We start from the raw sequence: 20,801 nt of genomic DNA on the forward strand, positions 1-20,801 counted from the left end.
CCCTTTGGATGCAAATAGGAGCAGCCCAGCTTTCGAGGAATGTGTGTGGAAAGTTGGCAAACTTCCCGTGAGTCATGCCAGGGAAGTAAATTGTGTGCTTTGTCTGCTGCAGTGTGAAGGGGCTGGAGGTCTGTTGGGAACAGATTTAGCTGGCAAACTTCATTTTAACTATAAACAGCTTGAGTGTTACCCCATTAGAGTGGCAGGTGTCCTGTCCTGGTAACACACTCTGAAGAGATTGGACCAACAGCAAAGCCTTGTGCTGTTTTGTTGTGGTTTTTTTTTTTTTCCTTTTCTTTTATTCTCTCTCTTTCACCTGTCCATTAAAAGATTTCTTTTATTATTTTATTGCCTGTTCAGCTCATGCAGCAACCCTGGACAGGAAATCTCAGCTCCCAACACCCACACTGCTGATGACTTTATCAGCAGGTATTTAGCCAGGATTGGATGAGGAATTGCATGTCAGCAGTGGAAGTAGAAGTATTTACATTGCAGACAGCCTCATAATTTGATTGGAACCTTGTGGGATCTCTTTCAAGTGGCATACCCAAATTAGAATTGGCATTGCAATAAGTTTTTTGTTTCAGGTAGCTCAACTGTTAGTACTTGTAATCAGGTGCCCTTGTTACCCTTCCTGCAAGGATTTTAATGTAAGACCTGGATCTGGTTATAGTTTTATTTTATATGGGGTTAAAATCTACCAAGTAGATAGTCAAGCTATTTAAAATGTTCTTGTTAATGTGTTTTATTACATGGAAATGGTAGCCATTTTAATAGACAGTCATTTTAATTGCTAAGACTTCGGGTTTTTTCTAAAATGCCTTGTGCTGTAAATTCCTTTTTGGTCTAACTATAAGCCTAGCCTATGTGGTTTGGGGTTTTTTTGGTGAAAATGAAGGTTGGATATACTTTCCTGAAGAGTGAAGCTTGACTGGGGATTGGGAGCAGGGCCAGTGTTCTGTCATGGATTGATATGCCTTTTTGGAGGAGTAGTTTGAAGGGAAAGGTGAATCCACTCTAGAAGATGCTTATTGAGGAGAAATGTTTGAGGCCTCAGTGATTCATGACTTAAAAACAAAGTGCAAGTTCTCATATTACTGTTTTTATGGTAGTTGCTTATGACAGCTGAATTCCCACTTTCTCATAAATATGATGCAAAATTTACTGGTTTTATTTATATTGCCCTAGGAGGGCAGAGGCTCAATAGTTGCCACTGAACCAGGGAATCTTTGCAATAGATTGCTGAATAAGTGATGCTGTAATGTGTGTCAGTGTAAATGGATGAGAAATCTGATTAATTTTGGCTGGAGTGCAAGGTCATATTTATATATTCTGAGTGTACAGGATCACAGCATCCTCAGAAAATAGACCCTGTGCTGGGGAATTTGTGATGCTGTGGAGTTGTGTTCATGGCTCAGCAGAGAACTGCAACTGTCCTAAGGTTGTTCCCATGAAAAACAGTTTATTGTCTTGTTTACATTGGTTAAACTGCTTGCAGATTGTCTGCTTGGAAATAAGGGATAATGTTAATGTGGATTCCAAATTCTGAAAGGTCAGAAGTGTGAATGGTACCCCAGTGAGGAAAGTACCATGTCCTTATTTTTAGGGACCTGTTGCTTCACATCTTTACCTGCCATTTTTCAATTACTGTGTGTTGTATTCCATGATGGTATCTGATGTATTTAGCTCTGTTTTTAAAGGACTTACTCTCTGCTCAATCCAGAGCCAGAGATATTTGTAATACATGAAGCCCCAAACTTACTTTCTCTCATCAGAGGAAAGGCTTTGCAATTTGGTACCAAGAACACAAACTGTTCTGGGCAAACATGTTTTAAAGAACTTACCAAGGGTGACTGAATGTGAATATTTGCTGGAGCTTTTTCTGTAGTAGTATCAGTAATAGCAATAATAGTAATAAAATTGAAGCAAGTTACTATTTAACCATCTTTGCCCTTGAAAGGGCACCTTGAAATTGTACACCTTGAAAGGAGTACAATTTACATTAAACAACATTCTATCTTTCTACTAGACAACAAAATTGGAACTTTTTGTTTTAAACTTCCTAAGAGGAAGCTGGGGTTCAGAGTAAAGTTTGAGTAATAACTGCTCCTTTATGGAAAACTATCGACTGCTCTTGGAGAGCCCCGAGCAGGAGGCAAGGAGTATTTGCCTGACAAAAAGTTCATGTTCAGGGAAACAGATGAATATTATTCACAGACAGTTGGCTCAGCAGCACAATGTAAGAGATGAGATTTACATAATTGTGAAATTTCAGCAGGGTGTAGTTGACTTTAAATGATCACAATGGGCACTTTATTCCTGCTCTACACAAACACGAAGCCTGGAGAAGAACTCAGTGCCAGACTTTGCTCTCATGTTGCAGAATTTACTTGTTGTGCCTTTTCAGATCTCCCCCAAACCCTAATCCCAGATGTGCAGGTGGTTGTGAGGACGGGCAAACAGAAGCTGCAGAGCAGTAGTTCAGATCTGATGAGAGTGAGCAGGAGTGGATCCCTGGGGGCTGGAAGCTGAGTCTTGGCAGCTCAGTGCAGGGATGAGCTCCCACCATCTGTGAGGTACAGAGGAGGTCTGGCCTGAACACCACTTTGATAAACCTCCCAGTTTTGTTCCAACTGTGAGGGAAGAATTGCATTTGAGAGCATAGTTTCACCTGAGGGATAGTCAAATTTGGCTAAATGCTGAATAGCTCGTGCCAGGAGGTGAATTCTGCTCATTTATGAAGTAGGAGGAAGCAGGATTTGACAGAAGTCACACGGCACAGGACATCTAAATTAGTACCTGAAATGGCCATTCAATACCTTTATTATGTGCAGGGAACATAAAGTTTTGAAGCATGGAACTACATCACAGAACTAAATTTCCTAATGTCTTGGGTGGGGGAGGAACAATCCACCTGTTTATAGCTTTAAAATATCAAGCAATTGGCAGATTCATTTAGCAGGGGTGATACAGCAATGTGGTGATGAATGCCAACAGGATTAAAACCTAGGAATCCATACTCTGTAATGCACTATATATTTGGATTCGGTTCTGGTTTTGACAGCAATGCTTGGGAAACAGCAACAGAAACAACTCACACAATCCAAAAAGCATAAACAAACAAACAAAACCACCCCACAAAACACAGCATGGGCAAAACACATGATAAACCCAAGGGAAATATGTGGAGAGGAACATCTTCCACATTCAGGAAACGTATGATGAGAGGATGCTGGAATTTATCCTTTTGGTCTCAGTGAGCCTGTAATCCAAATGCTACTGAATTAAACTATGTTATCACCAAGAATGCAGAATACCTAGGAAATCTTTCTAAAGGGCAAATTTACCTCTAATTCATAGTGTAGGAATCTGCAGTGGAATTGCTTTTCTTTATTCAGTTTATTTGGTTTTCTCATTCTATAAATAACATCCCTAACGTTTGAACCCAAAGCATTTCATAGAAATGGAGCTGCAGCTTAGGAGAAAAGAGAAGGGGAGGAGTCAGGAGCTTATGCTAAGAAATACCCCAAATATTCAGAAAGCCCTGTGGAACTGTGTGTGAGCTGCCAGAACCAGGTGCTTTCTGTACTCCCTGCTCCCCCTGCCATGGGTTTAGGAGTGGCAGGAAACAATCCCAGGGCTCAGGGCAGCCAGTTTGCTGACTGGGATTTTTGGGCAGTCTGCTTCCAGCTCTGCCCACATTCCAGGAAGTGAGGACAATAGAATAAACAAACAGTGATTAATAGATTTTTTTAGGCTCTCTTTATCTCCCTATTGATAAGTTAAAAAAAAAAAAAATGACTGCTTCAGCAGTAATTAACCTACTTGAAAAATGAATGTTGTTTCCACAGTGCCATTTGTTCAAGCTGGTCTTAAGATATATCATAGTACAACAACTTTTGTTTTCCTCCGACTCCCCAAGATATATTCCTTTTTCTACGGTTAAATATTCTGATAACTTAAAATCTACTATTTAAAAATAAAATTTTCATTTTGAAACACGGTATTCTACTCATTGAGTTACTCTGGTAGGATGTACAAATGAATTGTTTTGTTTCTTCCCTTGGTGTAAAATGTTAAGAGAGCAGTTCCTTCACCTCCTTCCTTCCCAGTGTGATTGACACTTAAATGGGTAGATAGACCCTCCTGATAAACTACTGAAAAATAAATTTCTAGTTCCCCATGATTGGTTTACAGCTTGGAAACAAAAACTGGGAGTTCTTTTTTGTGTTTGTTTGGGTTTTTTTAAGCAACAGTTCTGTTCTTAGAACTGCTTTTGAAAAGAGAAATTTCAAAGCAGTTTCCAGGCTGTTTAAATCACCACGGTGATAAATTTCACAGCATGTATTGAGTTGGAAAGTTTATTTGGGTGCCTTTGTGAGGTGTGAGTAGAAAGGAGCTGTACTGGGATGGTCACTTCACTCTCTGCTGCATCATCTGGCTTTGCTGTCTTGTGGATGTGCTGGGTTCTTCAGGCATTCAGGTTTGGATACAAACCCATGTGACCATTAATTGCTGATGGTTTGAGCAGAGGAGGAGATGCTTCCAGGCACTGCTTGGTGCTCACAGAACTTGGGGACTTGAAAGGGCTTCTGATGCCTTTGTCAACAAAGGACCGAAAATGAAAAGTATCCGGTACCAGCGACTGAAACACTTCACAACTGCATTTGAAACAGATTTTAGAAATGTAAGATATATGCAAGTGTGGAAAAGTAGACTGCATTTACTCTGACCTGCAGTAAATGTATTAACCTGCACTTTGTGGTTGTGTTGGCATAGAGCTGATGTTACTAAAAAGTCCACTGAAAGGGAAAAAAATCCCTTATCCAACCAACCAAGACAAGAAAAACATCCTATGATGAATTTGTTCTATCAGAAATGTTTTTGCCAGCTTTGGTTGGTGATTATTTGCAAGGATTCTTTTGTTGCTGCAGGTTTTGCTCAGCTGAAAGGCATTCCCTGCTGGGTAGCTGTATACATGTGCAGCTTTATTCTTCCTGAGTTGGTCTTTCTAAATTGATCCATAAAGTAGTTTGAAATTTGGAGAGCTGTTGTGGATCATCTGAATTTTTAGGTTGTGGTAAGAGAGTGCTCTGAGAGATCTAAAAGTGGGGAACCTTCCATTACTGCAGTCTGGAACATAAGCCTTGGTGAGCAGCAAGATCTAGGCCAGACATAAGGCTGGGCCTGGAAAAGTGTTTTGAGGTACTTAGAGAGAAGGTGGTGTTTGATTCATAGCACTGTGGGGTCTGGATTGCTAAATTACAGTTTATGTTGGTGTGCAAACTGCTTTGCCCATCCTCCTGGTTATTAAACCAGTATACTGTATTAGCTTTTGTTTCGAGTGAGAACTAACAAATGATTCTAAAAATCCTGAGTGGAGGGGGGGAAATGACATCAAAGTCTTGCAAAACAAAGCCTGAAAACATCCAAAGAAGCAAACTCATCTCCTCAAAACAGCCAGAGCCTTGAAACAGAGTTTGTCATATTTTAAACACAAACCAGGACTCCAGTTCTGTTTTTACTTTTTCTGCAGTCACACTTTCAGAAGGGGGCTCACTGTGAGGGGGAATTAATTGGACAGAGGGGCTCGTGCTGTGGTGCTTTAGACTGTTATTCCACACAGTAAACCATGGAAAAGCAGAGTTAATGCAAAATAGATGCTTTGAGAGGTCAGTGTGATTGTTTAATTCGTGTTAACACCCAGCCTTGTGCTGTGTTTTCATCACTGACCAGGCAAAGTACTTACCTGTAAAAACTCAGCGTTCAGAACTTTTTTCTGTGTGTAATTTGGAAGCCTGGATTGAATTTTGTTTTCTTGAACACAAAGCTGTTCATTTTGGCAGTGCACATTCTGACTCCCAAAGAGAAAAGGAGACTTATAACTTCCTGAGTTGCTTCCTTTCCAGTGTGTTGACAGCGAAGGTACTTCAAAACAGAAATGAGTGGACTGGGAATAAGAAAGTAACTTGTTTGTGTCTTGTGTTACAGACCTGGTTACTGGAAGCCTCCCACGTGGTCAAATAGTACTTTCAGACAACCTTATTTTCTATTAAATGAAGTTTAATTTTGAGGTAAGGTCCTGTTTATTTTTCTTTGTTATGCCTATGAAGACATAAAACCCACTAGAGTAATTTAAAAACTCTTATCTGCTGCTTGTGTATATATATATATATATATATATATATATATATTAGTGTAAAACTTTCTTTAGAGAACGTGTGGCTGTGGTTATGAGGTGAGAAATCAAACTGAAAAATAAGTGTGATTCATGAATATTGAGGTGCCAAGTAAATATGGCAATTAACAGGCTGGAGATTAACGTGACCATCACAGACAGGGACTGTTTTTAAACAGTTTCCAGGGAGACTGGGGAATATGATCATGTAATAAATGAGTTCTCTAAGCCTTAGGAAAAAGGGCTGTGCCTTTCACTGGTATGAGAACAAATAGCTGAGAAGATGACTTAACTGTTTCATCTTAGCACATGGAAGAGGTGGCAAAAAGAACAAGGAAAAATCATTACCAGGATAATTTCACAGCTACATTACCATTTCCATAGTGTATTGCTCTCAGAATGTCACAAAGCAGTAAAACTGGCTCTGGGCAAAGTGTTGATAAATCTGTCTCCATATTCTTAATCTGTTGGAGTTGCTTTGACCTTGTACACAATTACTGTTCTAAATGTGTCTCTGGCTTTGACTGCTCATCTGGAAATGGTGCTTGAAATACTAAAAGGTCGCTAATGGAATTTTGTCCCGCTATTCTCCGTGTTTGAAAAATGTCTTTAGTGAACTTCCAAAGCAGCCTATAATTAAAGCAGCATGTCAGTTTGTATCAGATATGTCTCAGGACAAGGTTAAGTGAAGGTGTTTTAGGTACAGATTGAAACAGGCCCTGCTAAGAGCAATAACAGAATGTCTGAATTCCGCTGAACCGTTTGAAGTCTGCCAAGCTGACTTAGAGCTTTTGGGCAAGATGTGCCCTTTCTGAGCACGGTGGATGTAGGAGGAGGGTTGACCTTAGATTAGCACACAGTTGGCAGTGTGCTAGGCTAAGGATAATCTGATTGCCTTGTAATGTTTGCACACACTGTTACACCCTGACGCGGGTTCAGTGGGGTTTCAGGGGCTCTGGAAGGAGTAGCTGCTGTTTTGGGGCTCCATCCTGTTCTCTTCAGAGATTTAGGTTTTCCTCAGGCTTAAAGCTGTTCAGAAATTTTTTTAAGGATTACACAAACTTCTGATTTCCATCCTTCCATATCCAGTAGCTGTGAGCTTTTTCCCTTGGGGGCATGGAGTGCTCCTAAAGCTGGAGCAGAAGGAATGCTGTGGTGCTTACTTGGACCATTCACTCTGATGTACCTGAGCTTTCCCTGGTGTCTCATGACTTTGTTGTCCTGTTCTGTGGCTGTGACAGAGATGTTGATTTGATGGGTACAAGGTGTTCTTGCTCAGCCTTTCTGTTTTCACTAGTGTTGGTGATTCTGGTGGTAACCCAGCCCTCTGCACTCCTTTGCTGTTGGTCTTGTTCCCTCCCTCAGCTACTCTTTTTTTACCTGTTTACTCTTCAGTATGTTTTACTCCAAGTTCTTTTGACTAACCCTGTTCATTTCTTCTGTTGAAAAAAGTGTTCTTATTTAATAAAAAATAATTTAGTTACCAAAAGCACAGAGCCTGATGTCTCTACCAGGAACCTGATGTCCAAAAAAACTTGTTTACAGCCAGCACTCACCCTTTGAGATGGCATGGAATGTTTTTGTATTGAGACCCTGTTGTTCCTTCCCTTCCTCCTCTGCTCAGTTGCTGGCCTCAGGAAATGAGCTCATTCAGCCTTGGTGCAATACCACCTGCCAGAGAACTGGTATTTTAGGTGTTGTAAACTGGTTGGTAACTGGGGATGGAGGTTGGAAGAGCAGGAAAAGCTTTCTCTGGGAGCTGCTGAAATGCTTTGGGAGGAGATTGTCTATCTGCTGTTCTTTGATGATCCTATTGAAAATCTGGAATTCTGAAAATTGAAAATTCTTCTTTTGAAAATCTGAGTTTGGGTTGATGATCTGCTGTTTTTCCATTTGGGGTGTTTTGTGGATGCATCACTTGAGTTGTAGGCTGTGTGAAACTGCTGCATCTACTTCTCCAGCATTTGCTGGGCTGTGATGGCACTTCTATGTGACCACCTTTCTAATGTGTATGTTGGATTTCTAAGATGTATGTTGAATTAGTAGTGCTGTCTTGCAATTTTTTAAATTATTTTTAGTATTTTTCTGTAAGCCCTTATACCTCCATGACATGAAAATTGATAAAGGATGAATGATTTATACAGAAATTGTGTTAATCTCCTGTTGATATAAAATTGTGATTGCTTGTGAGCAAAAATTGTCTGGATAATACTGCAGTACATGGGATAGAGAGTAGAGTGTTTAAGAGATAGAAACATAATTAATTATAATTTAGATTCAGAGGGTGCTTGGCTTTGTTTTTAATTCTCCAATAGGTATCATTAAGCAAAAAGTGTGTAAAGTAGTGAACTACATGATGCTGATGGGGGAAAAAATCCAAACCTGTTGAGCTGTTTGAGTTGATATTGGTTGTTCCTCTATTTCTTTTGTGTGCTTCTTTTTTTTCAACCTGATTTAGTCTGATTGCTGTGAGGGAATAAGAGAGTAATAGTTGAAGTTTTGGGAAACACTTCACCTTCAGAGGTATGTGAGTGATCTGCAGCAGAGGGCACAGAGTTGTGGCTTCTGCCCTCTGGCACTTTTGTTTCAAGAATCCTGTGGGCATTTCCAATGAATGTAACTCTGTAAAGCAGATGTTGAAGAAATGCCATCAGGGAATTGTTGGTGGACTTCACTCACTGTTTGATTCTGGACAACTTTCCTCTTCATGGAACTTCCAACAAGCAATATTGAGAGCTGCAGAGAGGAATCACATATAGTAGCTTATGTGGTTCACTTGATGCCTTTTCAAGATTGTCTTTGGCCAGTCGTTTCCAGTGAATTGTCATGCACTTTTTTTTTGCTAAAAGGTCCATGCTGTGACTCCTGTTTGAGGCCTCTTCAATAACATTTTGTGCAGGAAAAAAAGTTGGGTTGGGTTGAGTCAGTATAGGATCACTGTTCTTGTCCAGTTGGTTTTGCAGGGAAAAATTCCTGTTCCATTTCAACACTGGTAAGGCTCTGCAGAAGTGACACCAAAAATGTATCTTCAGGCCTGAAAAGTTTCTGTGGGAAGCCCTTGGTGAGTTTTTTCCATATTAACTCCAGGCCCATAACCATATGTTCTATGGTTCCTATGAGGAACCCAACAGGGAATCATTCTGCTTGCAACAAATCCTGTTAAAAGTCCTACTGCCAGCCTGGTTGGTGGGTTGAAGTTGACTCTTGCAGTTTTAACCTTTGGGCTTTTTTTGTTTAACCCTAGTCTGGGCTTAGTGTCAGCTGGGTGAATGTGCTCGTGTTTCCTTTGTTCTGTGCTTCATTCTGCTTCCAAGGAAGATGTCCATGGTGGCAGCAGAGTTCTGTTTACTCGAGTTTAAATCTGTTAGTTGTTGGAAAAACTATAATAGTACTTGATGTTAGTCACAATAAGAGGTGCCTAAGTATTAAAGCAAAAACTGACTCTATAAAATGTCACCTGTACAGGTCAGAGAATCAAACATCTAAAGTATTAGAAACATCAGCAATCCTTTTAGAGTTGATTGTACCATGTGGCTTCCTGATATGCCTTCTAATACTGTCTGATTCTTAATTATGATCTTCTTTAATCCTGTATTTTCATGTATTTGCTTCTTGGATGACCACATCAAAATAAACCCTAAGATTTTGCACATACTTATCTATTCTTAAGTTTTTATTGACTTTTCACAGAATACCTTCTTCTGTTTGACCAATATTTTATTATTACAACTGTAATATATATCTGAGTTGTGCAAAAAGCAGAGATTTAGAGAAGACAAGAACCATCAGTATCTGATACTGGTTTATATTTATACAGACATGGTGTATTATGGAAGTCAGCTTTAGGTTGGATGCTGAGCATTTGGGATTGAGGTGATTTGTGCTGATGTGACAAATTCTAGACTTAAAATCTGGTGGGAAAGACAAATAGTAATCAGTATCTCCTTATGTACCTTTTTATTTGATTATTTGTTTGTTTAAATCACCATCTTGGGGCAGAAGGCACTTTGGAAATTTGTATGACAGTGGTTTTTGCTATCATTTGCAGTCCTAACAAGCTCAGTAGCTCCTGAAGGTTTAAATAAAAATGGGAGCTCCAGTACTTGGATTTGCCTTGAACCATTTTAAAGTGCACTTCATGTTTCTGTATGTGGCTGTTTTAACACAGAATGAATTTTTGTGCATTCTGTGCACTTGAACAGAGGAAAATTGGGTTACCTTGCCTGAAGAGTAGCTGGAACTTTTTCTGGGACCCACTTTGCCATGCTTTACTTGATATGAATGACAGTCAGTCTCTAAGCTGTCAACCTGAATTTTCACTAAATGACTGAGCTCTTTGCCAAGGCTGCTGCTTTTCAAATGGGCCTGCAAGAAACACCTTTTCCAAGTCAGAAATTCCTTTGCCTTCATCCTCAGTTTGTGAGGATTTTAGATGAGCAGATGAGGCTCATGGTGGAGGTGATAGTTTGGGTGCCAGTGTGACAACCAGTTGTGTGAATTCCTCCTGCCACTTCTTCTGGGCTTACTTAAGTAGGTGAATGCTGACTTGTTGCACTACTGTAACATTCATTCAAAGAACATTCTGTAAATGCTCTTTTTTTTCTGCCTCATTTCCCGTGTTAGTGATCTGTTTTAAATAATTGCATTAACTGGTTGTTGGGACAAGTGGATCAAACCCACTGAAAACAATTTCAGTGCCTGTTAAATCCACCATTTCAGGTGGAATCAATGAGAGCAGAGAACTATTCCACACAAACCCCATCACAGGACTGGCAAAAATTGGTTTTACTTGAGCCTCACTAATTTTCTTCTTCTGTGTAGCAAAGCTGTTTCTGAAGACTTGTCTGCTCCATCTAATTCTGGATGATGATGCTGATCAAAATGATCAATATGGATTTACTGCAGTGATTTCACTAGCTGAGTGGATATTATGGTATTAGATAGTTCAGCTTCTGTAACAAATAAAGAAGATTGTTTATAAAACCTGTAAGAAACTCAAGCAGCTCATTAATTGCCTTCGTGTTCCCTGAGGTAGATAATCAAGTAGAGTGGTATGAAATAACTGTTGAGTGCTGTTCTCCTTAAAGAAAATGATCCAGAAGTTTCTGGGCAGCATCAGGTGATGTTTAGGAGGGTGGAAGGAAAGCCAGAGAAGAGTCCTTGTATGATTTACCATGACAGCTTATCTGGAACTTAGAAATACCATTTCTCTGCCAACAGGTGTCACTTAAAAAAAAAAGAAGTAAAATAGGAAATTTACACTTAAAAAAAAAAGAAGTAGAATAGGAAATTCAGAATAATATTTAGACCACCGTAGGTGAACCCAAGAGGTCATGCTCTGTCTGTGTCATGAAGTGACTCAGGTAACTACTCCAAGTGGTTTATTGCCTCCCTCTTTGTGGTGGTTCCAAGAGTGGCAGGTGTAGCTCAGAGCTTTGAGTGGTGGCTTCAATTAATTCAGTGCAAAAAAAGCATTGAAGTGAGTGTCCTCAAAGGTTGGAAACCTAGACATAAAAGCTTTAAAATTGTCCTTCCAGACTTTATGGTGTGAATATACAGAGCTATGCAAGCCTGGGTTTAAGAGCCCACTTTGAAGTTTAACCTACTACTATAATTAGTGTGATTTGGAATCTGTGGGTGAAATGCTTCAAATGGTCACATTGGCTGCCTTGAAAATGAGTTTTCTATCAGCTGAACCCTTCCACAGGATAGAAAGTGGTTTTAATCTTCATTTATTCTTCCTATCCTATAATTTTCCTAGGTGTCCTTCAATTACCAGACATCAGAAAGTACATTTGAAGCTATATAGATATATATCCCACTGTAAGCAAGTTGCAGTGCTTGTCATGGACCCAGATAAACCTTAGAAGAGTTCTCTGGTTTAAAAAAATAAAGCACCTCCCCAAAACCCAACAACAAACCCCTTAAAAACCAAAACCACAGACAAACCCACAGCAAACCAAAGTGTCTTCTCTATCTCAGGTACTATTTTAATTTTACTCATGGAGTCTGTGAACATCTTTGCTACTGTCCTCCTAAGACTCTCTGAAAAGGCTCATGTCTGCAATGGAAACACTTCATTTGGAGAGGAACCTGGACAAAGGCTGTTGATTCATTTCTGACTTCTACAGAAACTCATGTTTAAGGTTTTGGGCTTCCCTTTGCAGTGTTCCTGCAAAGTAAGAGCAGAAACCTGGAAGGCTCTTCAAAGGCACTTGTCACTGACTGCCACAGTCCTGAGGCTCCTGATTTCTATGTTAAAACTAGTTCCAGTCAAGCTCTTGGCTTATCTTATCTAAAAGCTGCTCCAGCTCTGTTTGGAACAATGACATTCCTCCCATAGTCCTTTGTAATTCACACTTCCTTTTGAAGATACATTCCAGCCAGTTAGTTTGCAAATATTCCTTTGGACTTAAAAGGCAAACTGTAGTTGAATTGCTAATAAGCTGACTGTCCTATAAACAGCTCTTAATTAGACCCAAACATTTTGGTCTCTTACATAATTCTGCTTGAGGGAACTTTCTTGCTGGGTTCTTAGCAAAACAGATGCTGTTCCTGTACAATTATAATGGGTGAACTGGTATCTATTAATGTTTGCTGATGATTACAGCCTGCTTTCAGAGTAGCCTTTCAAAGCTTGCCCTAGTTCATCTTTGTTTTGTTGTGGGGTTTTTTTGAGTAGTTTGTTTGTAAAATTCAGTACTGCATGCCACAGATAGATGCTGTGAGTTTTTGCTGAAATTCTTGAGGGTTTTTAACATAAACTTGCTTATCAGCACATGTGGTGTGTGTATTCAGCCACTGTGGTTGAGCAGGGCTATTCTTGGGACATGCCATGTTCTTGCATTTTAATTGTCTGTGCACACTTGCAAACAGAATAAACAGTGTTTTGTGCTGTGCAGTGTTAAGTTCCTTGTGTTCTAACTGATGAAGGGAAGGATTATCCTTTTCTGGCTGCTCATTTAAGCTCCAAGAGCTCTGATTTGCTACCCCAGACAGTATGTGGTGTCTGAGCTTGTCAGGCTACTCCTGGACCCTCCAAGTTGATATCTTCTTACTTATTGCCCATTTAGAACATCAACTTTTACTCTGTTGGCTTTTATCTTGCCTTCATCTTTGAGCTTATTGGAGGGGAATTGAGGGATTATTTCTTTCCTTTCTGACCCCCAGAAGGGTGCACTCTGCTCCATGCTGTACTTACTGAGGAGGCACAACTTCCAGCCCAGTGTTCCCAAGTGTGATATTTGTGCCTCAGGGGTGTCCCTGCAGCCCCTCAGTGCCCTGCTCTCAGTGGTGACCCTTCACAGTGTCTTGTCCATCATGGAGTCGATGCTGAAGGCCTTGCTTGGACATGTGGACATGTTTCAGGCACACAACCCACACATGATTGGCTCTATACAATGTTCTGGAGGAGAATCAACCTGCTCTTCTAAGAAACCATAATAATAGCAGCCCTTAAGCACCTTTAGGAGCACTGTGCTATAAATGAGTTATAAATTGACAGCAGTGGAGCACTAAAGAGAGGGCTTCCTTGGGAAGAAGCAGTGTCACCTCTTCTGCAATAAGATGCCAATGTAAGTGCCACTGGGAGTTTGTAGTAATATATGTGCTGTTACCCTCTGTGCAATCAGCTGCCTGCTTGCCTGCCTTGTGGCTCCATTATCCTGGATTTTGAAGGATGGCACTTTCATTTGAGTTCACAATTTTGGAAGTATATGTAGCTGTCAGTCCAGCTGGGTTTGTCCTTTGGAGTGCCTTTTGCTTAAGGAGGTCTTACAGGCCCCATCCACTACACGAGTATTTCGTATGTTGTGATAGAATCAGGTGTTCCACCTCCATCAATGACAGACAGTGTCAAGTGTCCTGCTTTGCTGGTGCCCAGTGCCAGCAGGGAGTTGGTGGGAGTACTGAAAAGAATAGAGCACTTCTGTTCCATTGATTTTTGTTACAGAGCTGGTCTAGATTAAAAATACATGGCTTTGCCTAAACCAGCATACACACATGTAGGCTTCTAGGCTGTGACAGTCTCATGACCTAGATTTGTGTTTGCTCAAGCCTGAACGAAGCAGTTAAGGAATATCTCCAGGGAGACAGAGCCCTCCTGCATCACAGCAGAGCTTTGCTCTAACCACAGCACTGGTGGTGACAACGCTCCTGGAGCTGGGCGGGCGCCGTCAGGGTTTGGCAGTGGGAGCTGAGCCACAGTTGCCTAATTTAGGAATGCAGGTATTTTTGGGCTATGTGTTACTTCAAACACTCTGTTGGCAAGACTGTCAAAATGCTCAAATGGGAGTTTGAATTCTCTGTTTGTTCAAAATACACAGATAAAGTCTGTATGGATTTAGAGGGGAGACCCGTCGGTGAGCACTGACCTCCCTGCTCACTCACACACCCACCTGCCTTAATTCCTGCCATTCCTACCCTCACATCTGTGCTGGCTGGCAGCTGGTGAGGTGGTTGTAACACCAGTGCCATCTTCCCAGTCTGGCAGAGCTGGGCTCTCAGGTACAATTTAGTTTCTTGGGGAATCTTTTCCGGAATTTCTGTAATGGTTGTTTTATTATGCCAGTTTATCTGAGGAAGATATTGTGGGATGAAGACATGTTTTGTATATTACTCACATTCATCGTACTGATTTGACCCAGAAACTTTTCAGGTGGTGTAGAGTTGGATCCTACACTGATTTAGTACTCTCTTAATGAGCCTGACAAAAAATCGTGGAAGCTTTCTAACTAGGACAAGTCAGAACTTATGTGTGTCATCCATCTCACTGCTTTGAACATTTTAACATAGACAAATTTAACATAGACAAGTTCACAAACAGCAGACAACTCATTTCTCTTACTGTTGTAGAAGGCTTTTTAAGGAGCTGGCTGAGAAAGCCATTTGTTGGTGAAGCAACCGAGGGATCCTCAAATTCCTTGGTGGTTCTGCTTGGTCTCCTATAGATTCTTTTCATGGTCAGAAAGACTGAAGAGTTTACCACCAGAGCAGAAAATTGCAGCTGGGGTCACTATTGTCCCTCTTTGCAATGCCTTGTGAGGTACATCCTGGACAAAAAAACCCACCCTCCTGAATGAAACCCAGGGAAGCTCCTCTCTGGAGCGTGGAACAAAGCAGGCTGACCTTGCCTCTTGGAATGAAACTTTGTCCAGAGAAATCTGGATATGTTAAAACTTCCTTTGCTCTAGAAATGTTTTCCCCAAGAGAGAAATTGCATGGAGTTTTTCCTTGAATTTGCTCGAGAATGACTGGACAAAGGGCTGCTGAGGGCATTTCCATGGGCTCTGTGGGCAACCTGAGGAGAAAACGTGCATGTTGGACAAAGAAGGAAAAAAATTATGGAGGAAAGGGACTACAGATACCTGTTTCACTTTTTTTGTTATTGTTAACAGAGAGTTCTTTGGCCATGTAGTAGCACAAACAAATTAATAAAGATACCTCAGCAGTGCACATCTACCACTGTGGTGAAAGTCATCTGGGAAACCTTTGGTGTGTCATCGTGACTGTAAAAATCCACCGAGTTCATCACTGTTAAAAGCCAGCTATGTAGATTATTTTAATATTACCTCATACAGCAACTGACTGTAGCTGATGGTTCGAGGAAGTCTGTATTTTTTTTCATTGTGTTTTGGTGCTGTGAGACTCAGTATCAGTTAGGCAGACTGACCCCAACAGTAAGTGTTGTAAAACATAGATCTGTACATATTTTGGCTACATATCAGTGTAATGTGCTAGATAGAGTTGGGTGTAAATTAACTGCCTGTAAACTGCTTTTTAGTCATTTCCATGCTTATTCTGTACTAAACTGCTTTTTATCCTGTTTTCATACTTATTTTCATACACTTAGGACCTAAGCATTTGTCAGGATTTGCCAGTCCTTTATGTGCTGCTTTTTCCACATCCAGGAAAAATTTTAGGAGGTGGTGCCAGTCGTATACTGGGAGGGTTGACATAGAAGACCTGGAGGGAACTTGGAAAAAATAAATTTCTTGTCCCAGTGGTTTGGTTCCCTGTGGATTGTTGTAGCAGTGGGGGGTTCACACCAGGGGCCTGAGTAAAGAGCAACTGGGACCTTGCAGAATTTGTGTGGACTTGCAGTTGGGGGCCCCTTAATCCTGTTACACTGTAGCTTGTCTGAAAATGAGATTTCCTACTGACTGTGTGGTTATGCTGATGTTCCTCAACAGCCAAACTAGGTGGAAGAAGGAAGTTGGAGAGTAAATCCATGCAAACACTAATCACTCACTGTGGTAGCACAGGTAGGGTGTAGGAATTACTTTGGGGACTGACAAAGGAAAAGCACAGTAGGATATGAAGAAATCAGTCTGTTCCTCAGCTCTGGCAGTCCTGACAGTAGTTCTGGTTTGCTCCACTTGAGTGACACCAGGAGGAAAAAGCGATTTTAAATGAATTTCCAGTGGAAATTGAGGGTGAATGTGTTTCAGCATCAGCTTTCTTCCTGTTACTTTGGGGACATTTCTCAAGGAAATATATTTAAGCTTTTGTTTGATTTCTTAGGTTGTGGCTTGCTTTCCCTAGTTACTTTTTGTTTTCTGGCTTATTTTGTACCAAACAATTAAATTAATAGAAAGGCATTTTGCAGATTTATTTCATTTCAGGGAAAATAGACTGTTCAGATCTATATATTCAGATCTAATATTTATTACTGTTTTATCAAAAAGCATTTTTTATTTTTAATCTTCAGATTGTTTCACTGAAAATACCTATGAAGAGATGTTTAGGTAATGTTGTAAACATTAGCTCTTAGAATTTCATAAAACTCTTTTTAATGAAGATAAATTGTTAAATAAAAATATTTTAACTGTTCAGGGAGTATGTGTGTGGTTCTAAGCCCACACCTATTGTAACTTAACAGTAACAGCATCCTAATTCTAGCTGTGGGAATGGGTCTCTGCAGGGAGCTTTGGGGAAGGATACAATAATTTCAGCTGAGGATTGAAGAAAGGCTGTGGCTGTGCTGTGGTTACACCCCTGCTGACCTACAGGGGAAAGGGCAGATATTCCTCCAGCCTGAACTTACCTTAAAGAACTTTAAAATTGCCTCATTCTTAGGTTTTACTTTTCAGCCCTTATCTTGGGATAGTATCTTAGTACCTTACCTTATATCTTATTGTCTTGGACATTATCTCGTATGTTTGAAATCCTTGTGCTTGTTTGCTTTGTTGGCTGGGTATCTCTGTGGGCACACAGGGGCCTGTTCATTTTGATCCAAGCACTGTTTATGATTTAGTTTTGTCCAGGTTTCCCAGAACGTGGGCACTGTGGTGGTTCAGCCGTGACATCCACACTCCCTGCGGGCACTGGATCCTCTCACTGAGGATCTCTGGCTCTTTTAAGAGCTGCTGCTCTCTCTCCCAAACCTGTCAGATCCATAATTTATTACTCCAGTCTCCTGCCTTACAAGCACAGATCAGTCACAGTCTGATTTAGAAATTTCCTCCTTCATTCCTTGCAGAGAATCAGACAGCACCAGACAAACCATTTCGTGTGAAATGCTCTTAATTTGCAGGATCCTTCTGGCTTTTGGTCAGCTGGTCCAGAGACTGAGTGATTCTGGGGAGCAGAAAGCGTCCATTACTTGCACAGAGAAATATTTAAATGTGGTGTGAATCAATGTATAGAAGATAAAGGAAATGTGGAAGATATTTCCCCTTTGTTTTTCTCTGTGATCTCAGCCCTTTTTCTTGACCAAGTTCTTAGCTCTTTTGAGAAGAAACAGCTGTCCTGTTCTGGCTGTTACCCAGCAGATGGAAGCTGCCTGGCCCGTTTATTACTGAAAACCAAGTGGGGAGATTCAGAGCCAGAGGGGGATCTGGAGGAGGCAAAAGAAAACCCTTCTCTTGAGTTTGAGAACACAGTGGTGGAGGAAGCTGATAAGTCGTGAGCTCTTTTCATAAACTTTTTTTCAAATAAAGCATCCTCTGGTGTCTCTGAAACCAAGAGCACTGAGTAGAAGGAGACCAGACCACTGATGTATTTAGGTCCTTTTTTTAGGGAGTTGAATTTGACCCTGGAAAAAAAGAAGGAGAGTCATTGGGAGGACACAGTAGCAGGTTACCAACTTGTAAAATTGCATTAAAGCTGTCAGGGAGAAATTTGCATGTCTGTTTATGTAGGACAGGGAAAAAAGATTTTCTTGCGGAGTGGAAAAACTCAGTTGAAAGCTTGTGTGAGTAAGGGAGAAATTTGGAAGTAGTAAAAATAAAAATAAAAATGGAGCAGCTTACCTGTGGATGTTGTGGACTCCAGTTTGATGGAGCTTTTCACAATGGATTAAATGAGCATCTGGCAGGGACAGCCTAGGGCTGCATCATTTTGCAATGCAAGGGACCAGGCCAGGCTTCCTTTTGAGGTTCCTTCTGACACACATTTTTTATGGTTTATGTGGTGCACGATCAGAAAGCGAAAATATTAACAAGCTGAGAAACTTCTCCATGTGCTTTTGAAAGAACTCGCTCCAAATTTTAAGAAATGGGGCCTCTGCTTATTTTTAAATGGGCCAGTACAGAATGGTGTCACACACCTGACAGGAGTATCTGTGCTGCTGGAAAGCTGTGGCCCAGTTGTCATTCCTGAATCAGGGTGGGAGGAATCCCATGACTGGAGTGGGGTGAGCAGTGGCTGTTCAGGAGGGGCAGGGGAGGAGAGCTGGAGGCATTTCCCTCTACTTCAAGAGGTGGATTCGTTGCAAAGAGCTGTCTCTGAAGAATGAGCAGGTCCAAAGCCTGTGGATAAGGATCAGAGTCCAAGGCCACCAAGGGAACCTCGTGGTTGGTGTTCACCACGGGGAGCCTGTTGAAGTTCTTGCTCCAGCTCCAGGAGGCATGACAGACTGTCATCCTGCTGGGGGACTTCAGCACCCCACCAGCTGGGAGAGTGACACAGAGAGCTGCAGGCAATCCAGGAGACTCTGGAGTGTGTGCAGGATAACCTCCTAGGCCAGGTGACAGCCCTACCCGAGGGGTGCAGAGCTGGACCTGATGGTTACTGGGAATGCCAAAACTGGACGAGTCTGGGCTGCAGTGATCATGCACTGCTGGAATGTGCAGCTGGGAGGGACATGGGGCAGCTGAACAGGAAAGTCAGGGCCCTGAACTTGAGGGAAGTGAGATTCCAGCTCTTTGAGACAGTCAATAGGATCCCCTGGGAAACTCCTTTTAAAAAACACATACGTAAATTTATGCAGAAATTATTGGGGGATTCTAATTGATTATGGAGAAATGACTTATGTTCTGGAGAGTTCTTGGAGATCACTGTGGAAACTCTAATTATGGAAGAGTGGTTTGGACTGTTAGGACAGTAAGGGAAGACACTTGAGACAAAACCCAGACTATCTACAAAATGAAACAATACAAAAAGCATCTGTAGCTTCCTGTTTCTGTAGAAAAATGCTGTCAAATTTGGTGCAGTTTCTGAAATAGAACTGAAATGAAACATAGCTCATTCTTGAAGCTCTGTGTAGCTGCACAACAGGCTAAAAACATCCAGCAAATCCATGTGGAGACCTGAGAAAAACCACAACACTGTACTGCAGCCTTTGGGATCTTCAGGAAGGAGAAGTTATGCACTAGGAAAATCCTACTTTTGATGAAGTAGTTCTTTTAAGCTGTTAGTTACCAGCTAATTTAATGGTCTGGTAAAAAGATGTGGTGAGAGAAAAAGAATTTTCTGTCAGCAGTAAATATGTTGGCAATATACCAAATAAGTACATTATTCTCCTATGCACCATTTTGACCTACCTCAGACAAAGTATCAACATTTAAGTAGGTGCACACAAGTTGTTGGAAGATGAATTTCCAGTACACCCAGAAAAACACATGCTTTGGAGACTTTCTACCTCCATGGCACTAATGAGACTTTACATAGAACTGCATTTGAATAAATACAATTCTACTGAACTAATTTAATTTGCTTAATGGAACGTTGAGTATATTAAAGCACTAAATGGAAAACTCCAAGCAGTGATGCCTTTGCTGCTTTTTCAGGTGCTTTGGTAGGAACCTGTGGGTGCTTTGGCACCATGGTGGCCCTTTCCCTGAAGATCTGTGTCCGTCAGTGCAACGTGGTGAAGACGATGCAGTTTGAACCCTCCACTGCAGTGTATGATGCCTGCAGGGTCATCAGGGAGCGAGTGCCAGAGGCTCAGACTGGGCAAGGTGAGTTCCTGGCTTTGGCCTCAGTCACCTCATTTCAAATAAATTTCAAATAAATTTCAAATAAATTTCAAATAAATTTCAAATAAATTTCAAATAAATTTAAATTTAAAATAAATTTAAAATAAATTTAAGATAAATTTAAGATAAATTTAAAATAAATTTAAAATAAATTTAAATTTAAAATAAACGTAGACCCCCTGGGGGTTTTTACACTTTCCTGTTCCTCCGTTTGTCTCTCAGGTTGGTGGGTTTGGTAGAAACAGATTTTTAAGTGACAGAAGGTAGCTGAGTTCCCCCTTCTGCCCTGACAATGGCTTTCCCACAAAAGATATTTTTTTTGTGTGTGTGTGGAACTTTGTCTTCTTAAATAAATATCTTGTTTGCCTGGAAGATTATTTTTCCCCTGCTCAGAGAGCAATTTTTTCAGTCCATCTTTTCAAAGC

The 20,801-nt window shown here is 40.9% G+C and overlaps 1 protein-coding gene across 6 annotated transcripts in view; it reads left to right on the forward strand.

Annotated features, from left to right (window-relative positions):
* Positions 1 to 20,801, forward strand: part of TLN2 (talin 2) — a 157,167-nt gene that overhangs the window by 38,658 nt on the left and 97,708 nt on the right. For 5 of the 6 annotated variants that reach the window (XM_051770456.1, XM_051770459.1, XM_051770454.1 and 2 more), the window contains 2 exons: positions 5,992 to 6,074; positions 20,188 to 20,358. In XM_051770456.1, the coding sequence (XP_051626416.1) occupies positions 20,223 to 20,358 (136 nt within the window). In that variant the 5' untranslated portion in view covers positions 5,992 to 6,074; positions 20,188 to 20,222. The remainder of the gene's footprint in view (positions 1 to 5,991; positions 6,075 to 20,187; positions 20,359 to 20,801) is intronic. The other variant, XM_051770458.1, reaches the window with a different exon arrangement.

Source organism: Manacus candei, unplaced genomic scaffold, assembly GCF_025592945.1.
Source record: "Manacus candei isolate 608988 ecotype Guabito, Panama unplaced genomic scaffold, ASM2559294v1 h1tg000119l, whole genome shotgun sequence".
Lineage (NCBI taxonomy): Eukaryota > Metazoa > Chordata > Aves > Passeriformes > Pipridae > Manacus > Manacus candei.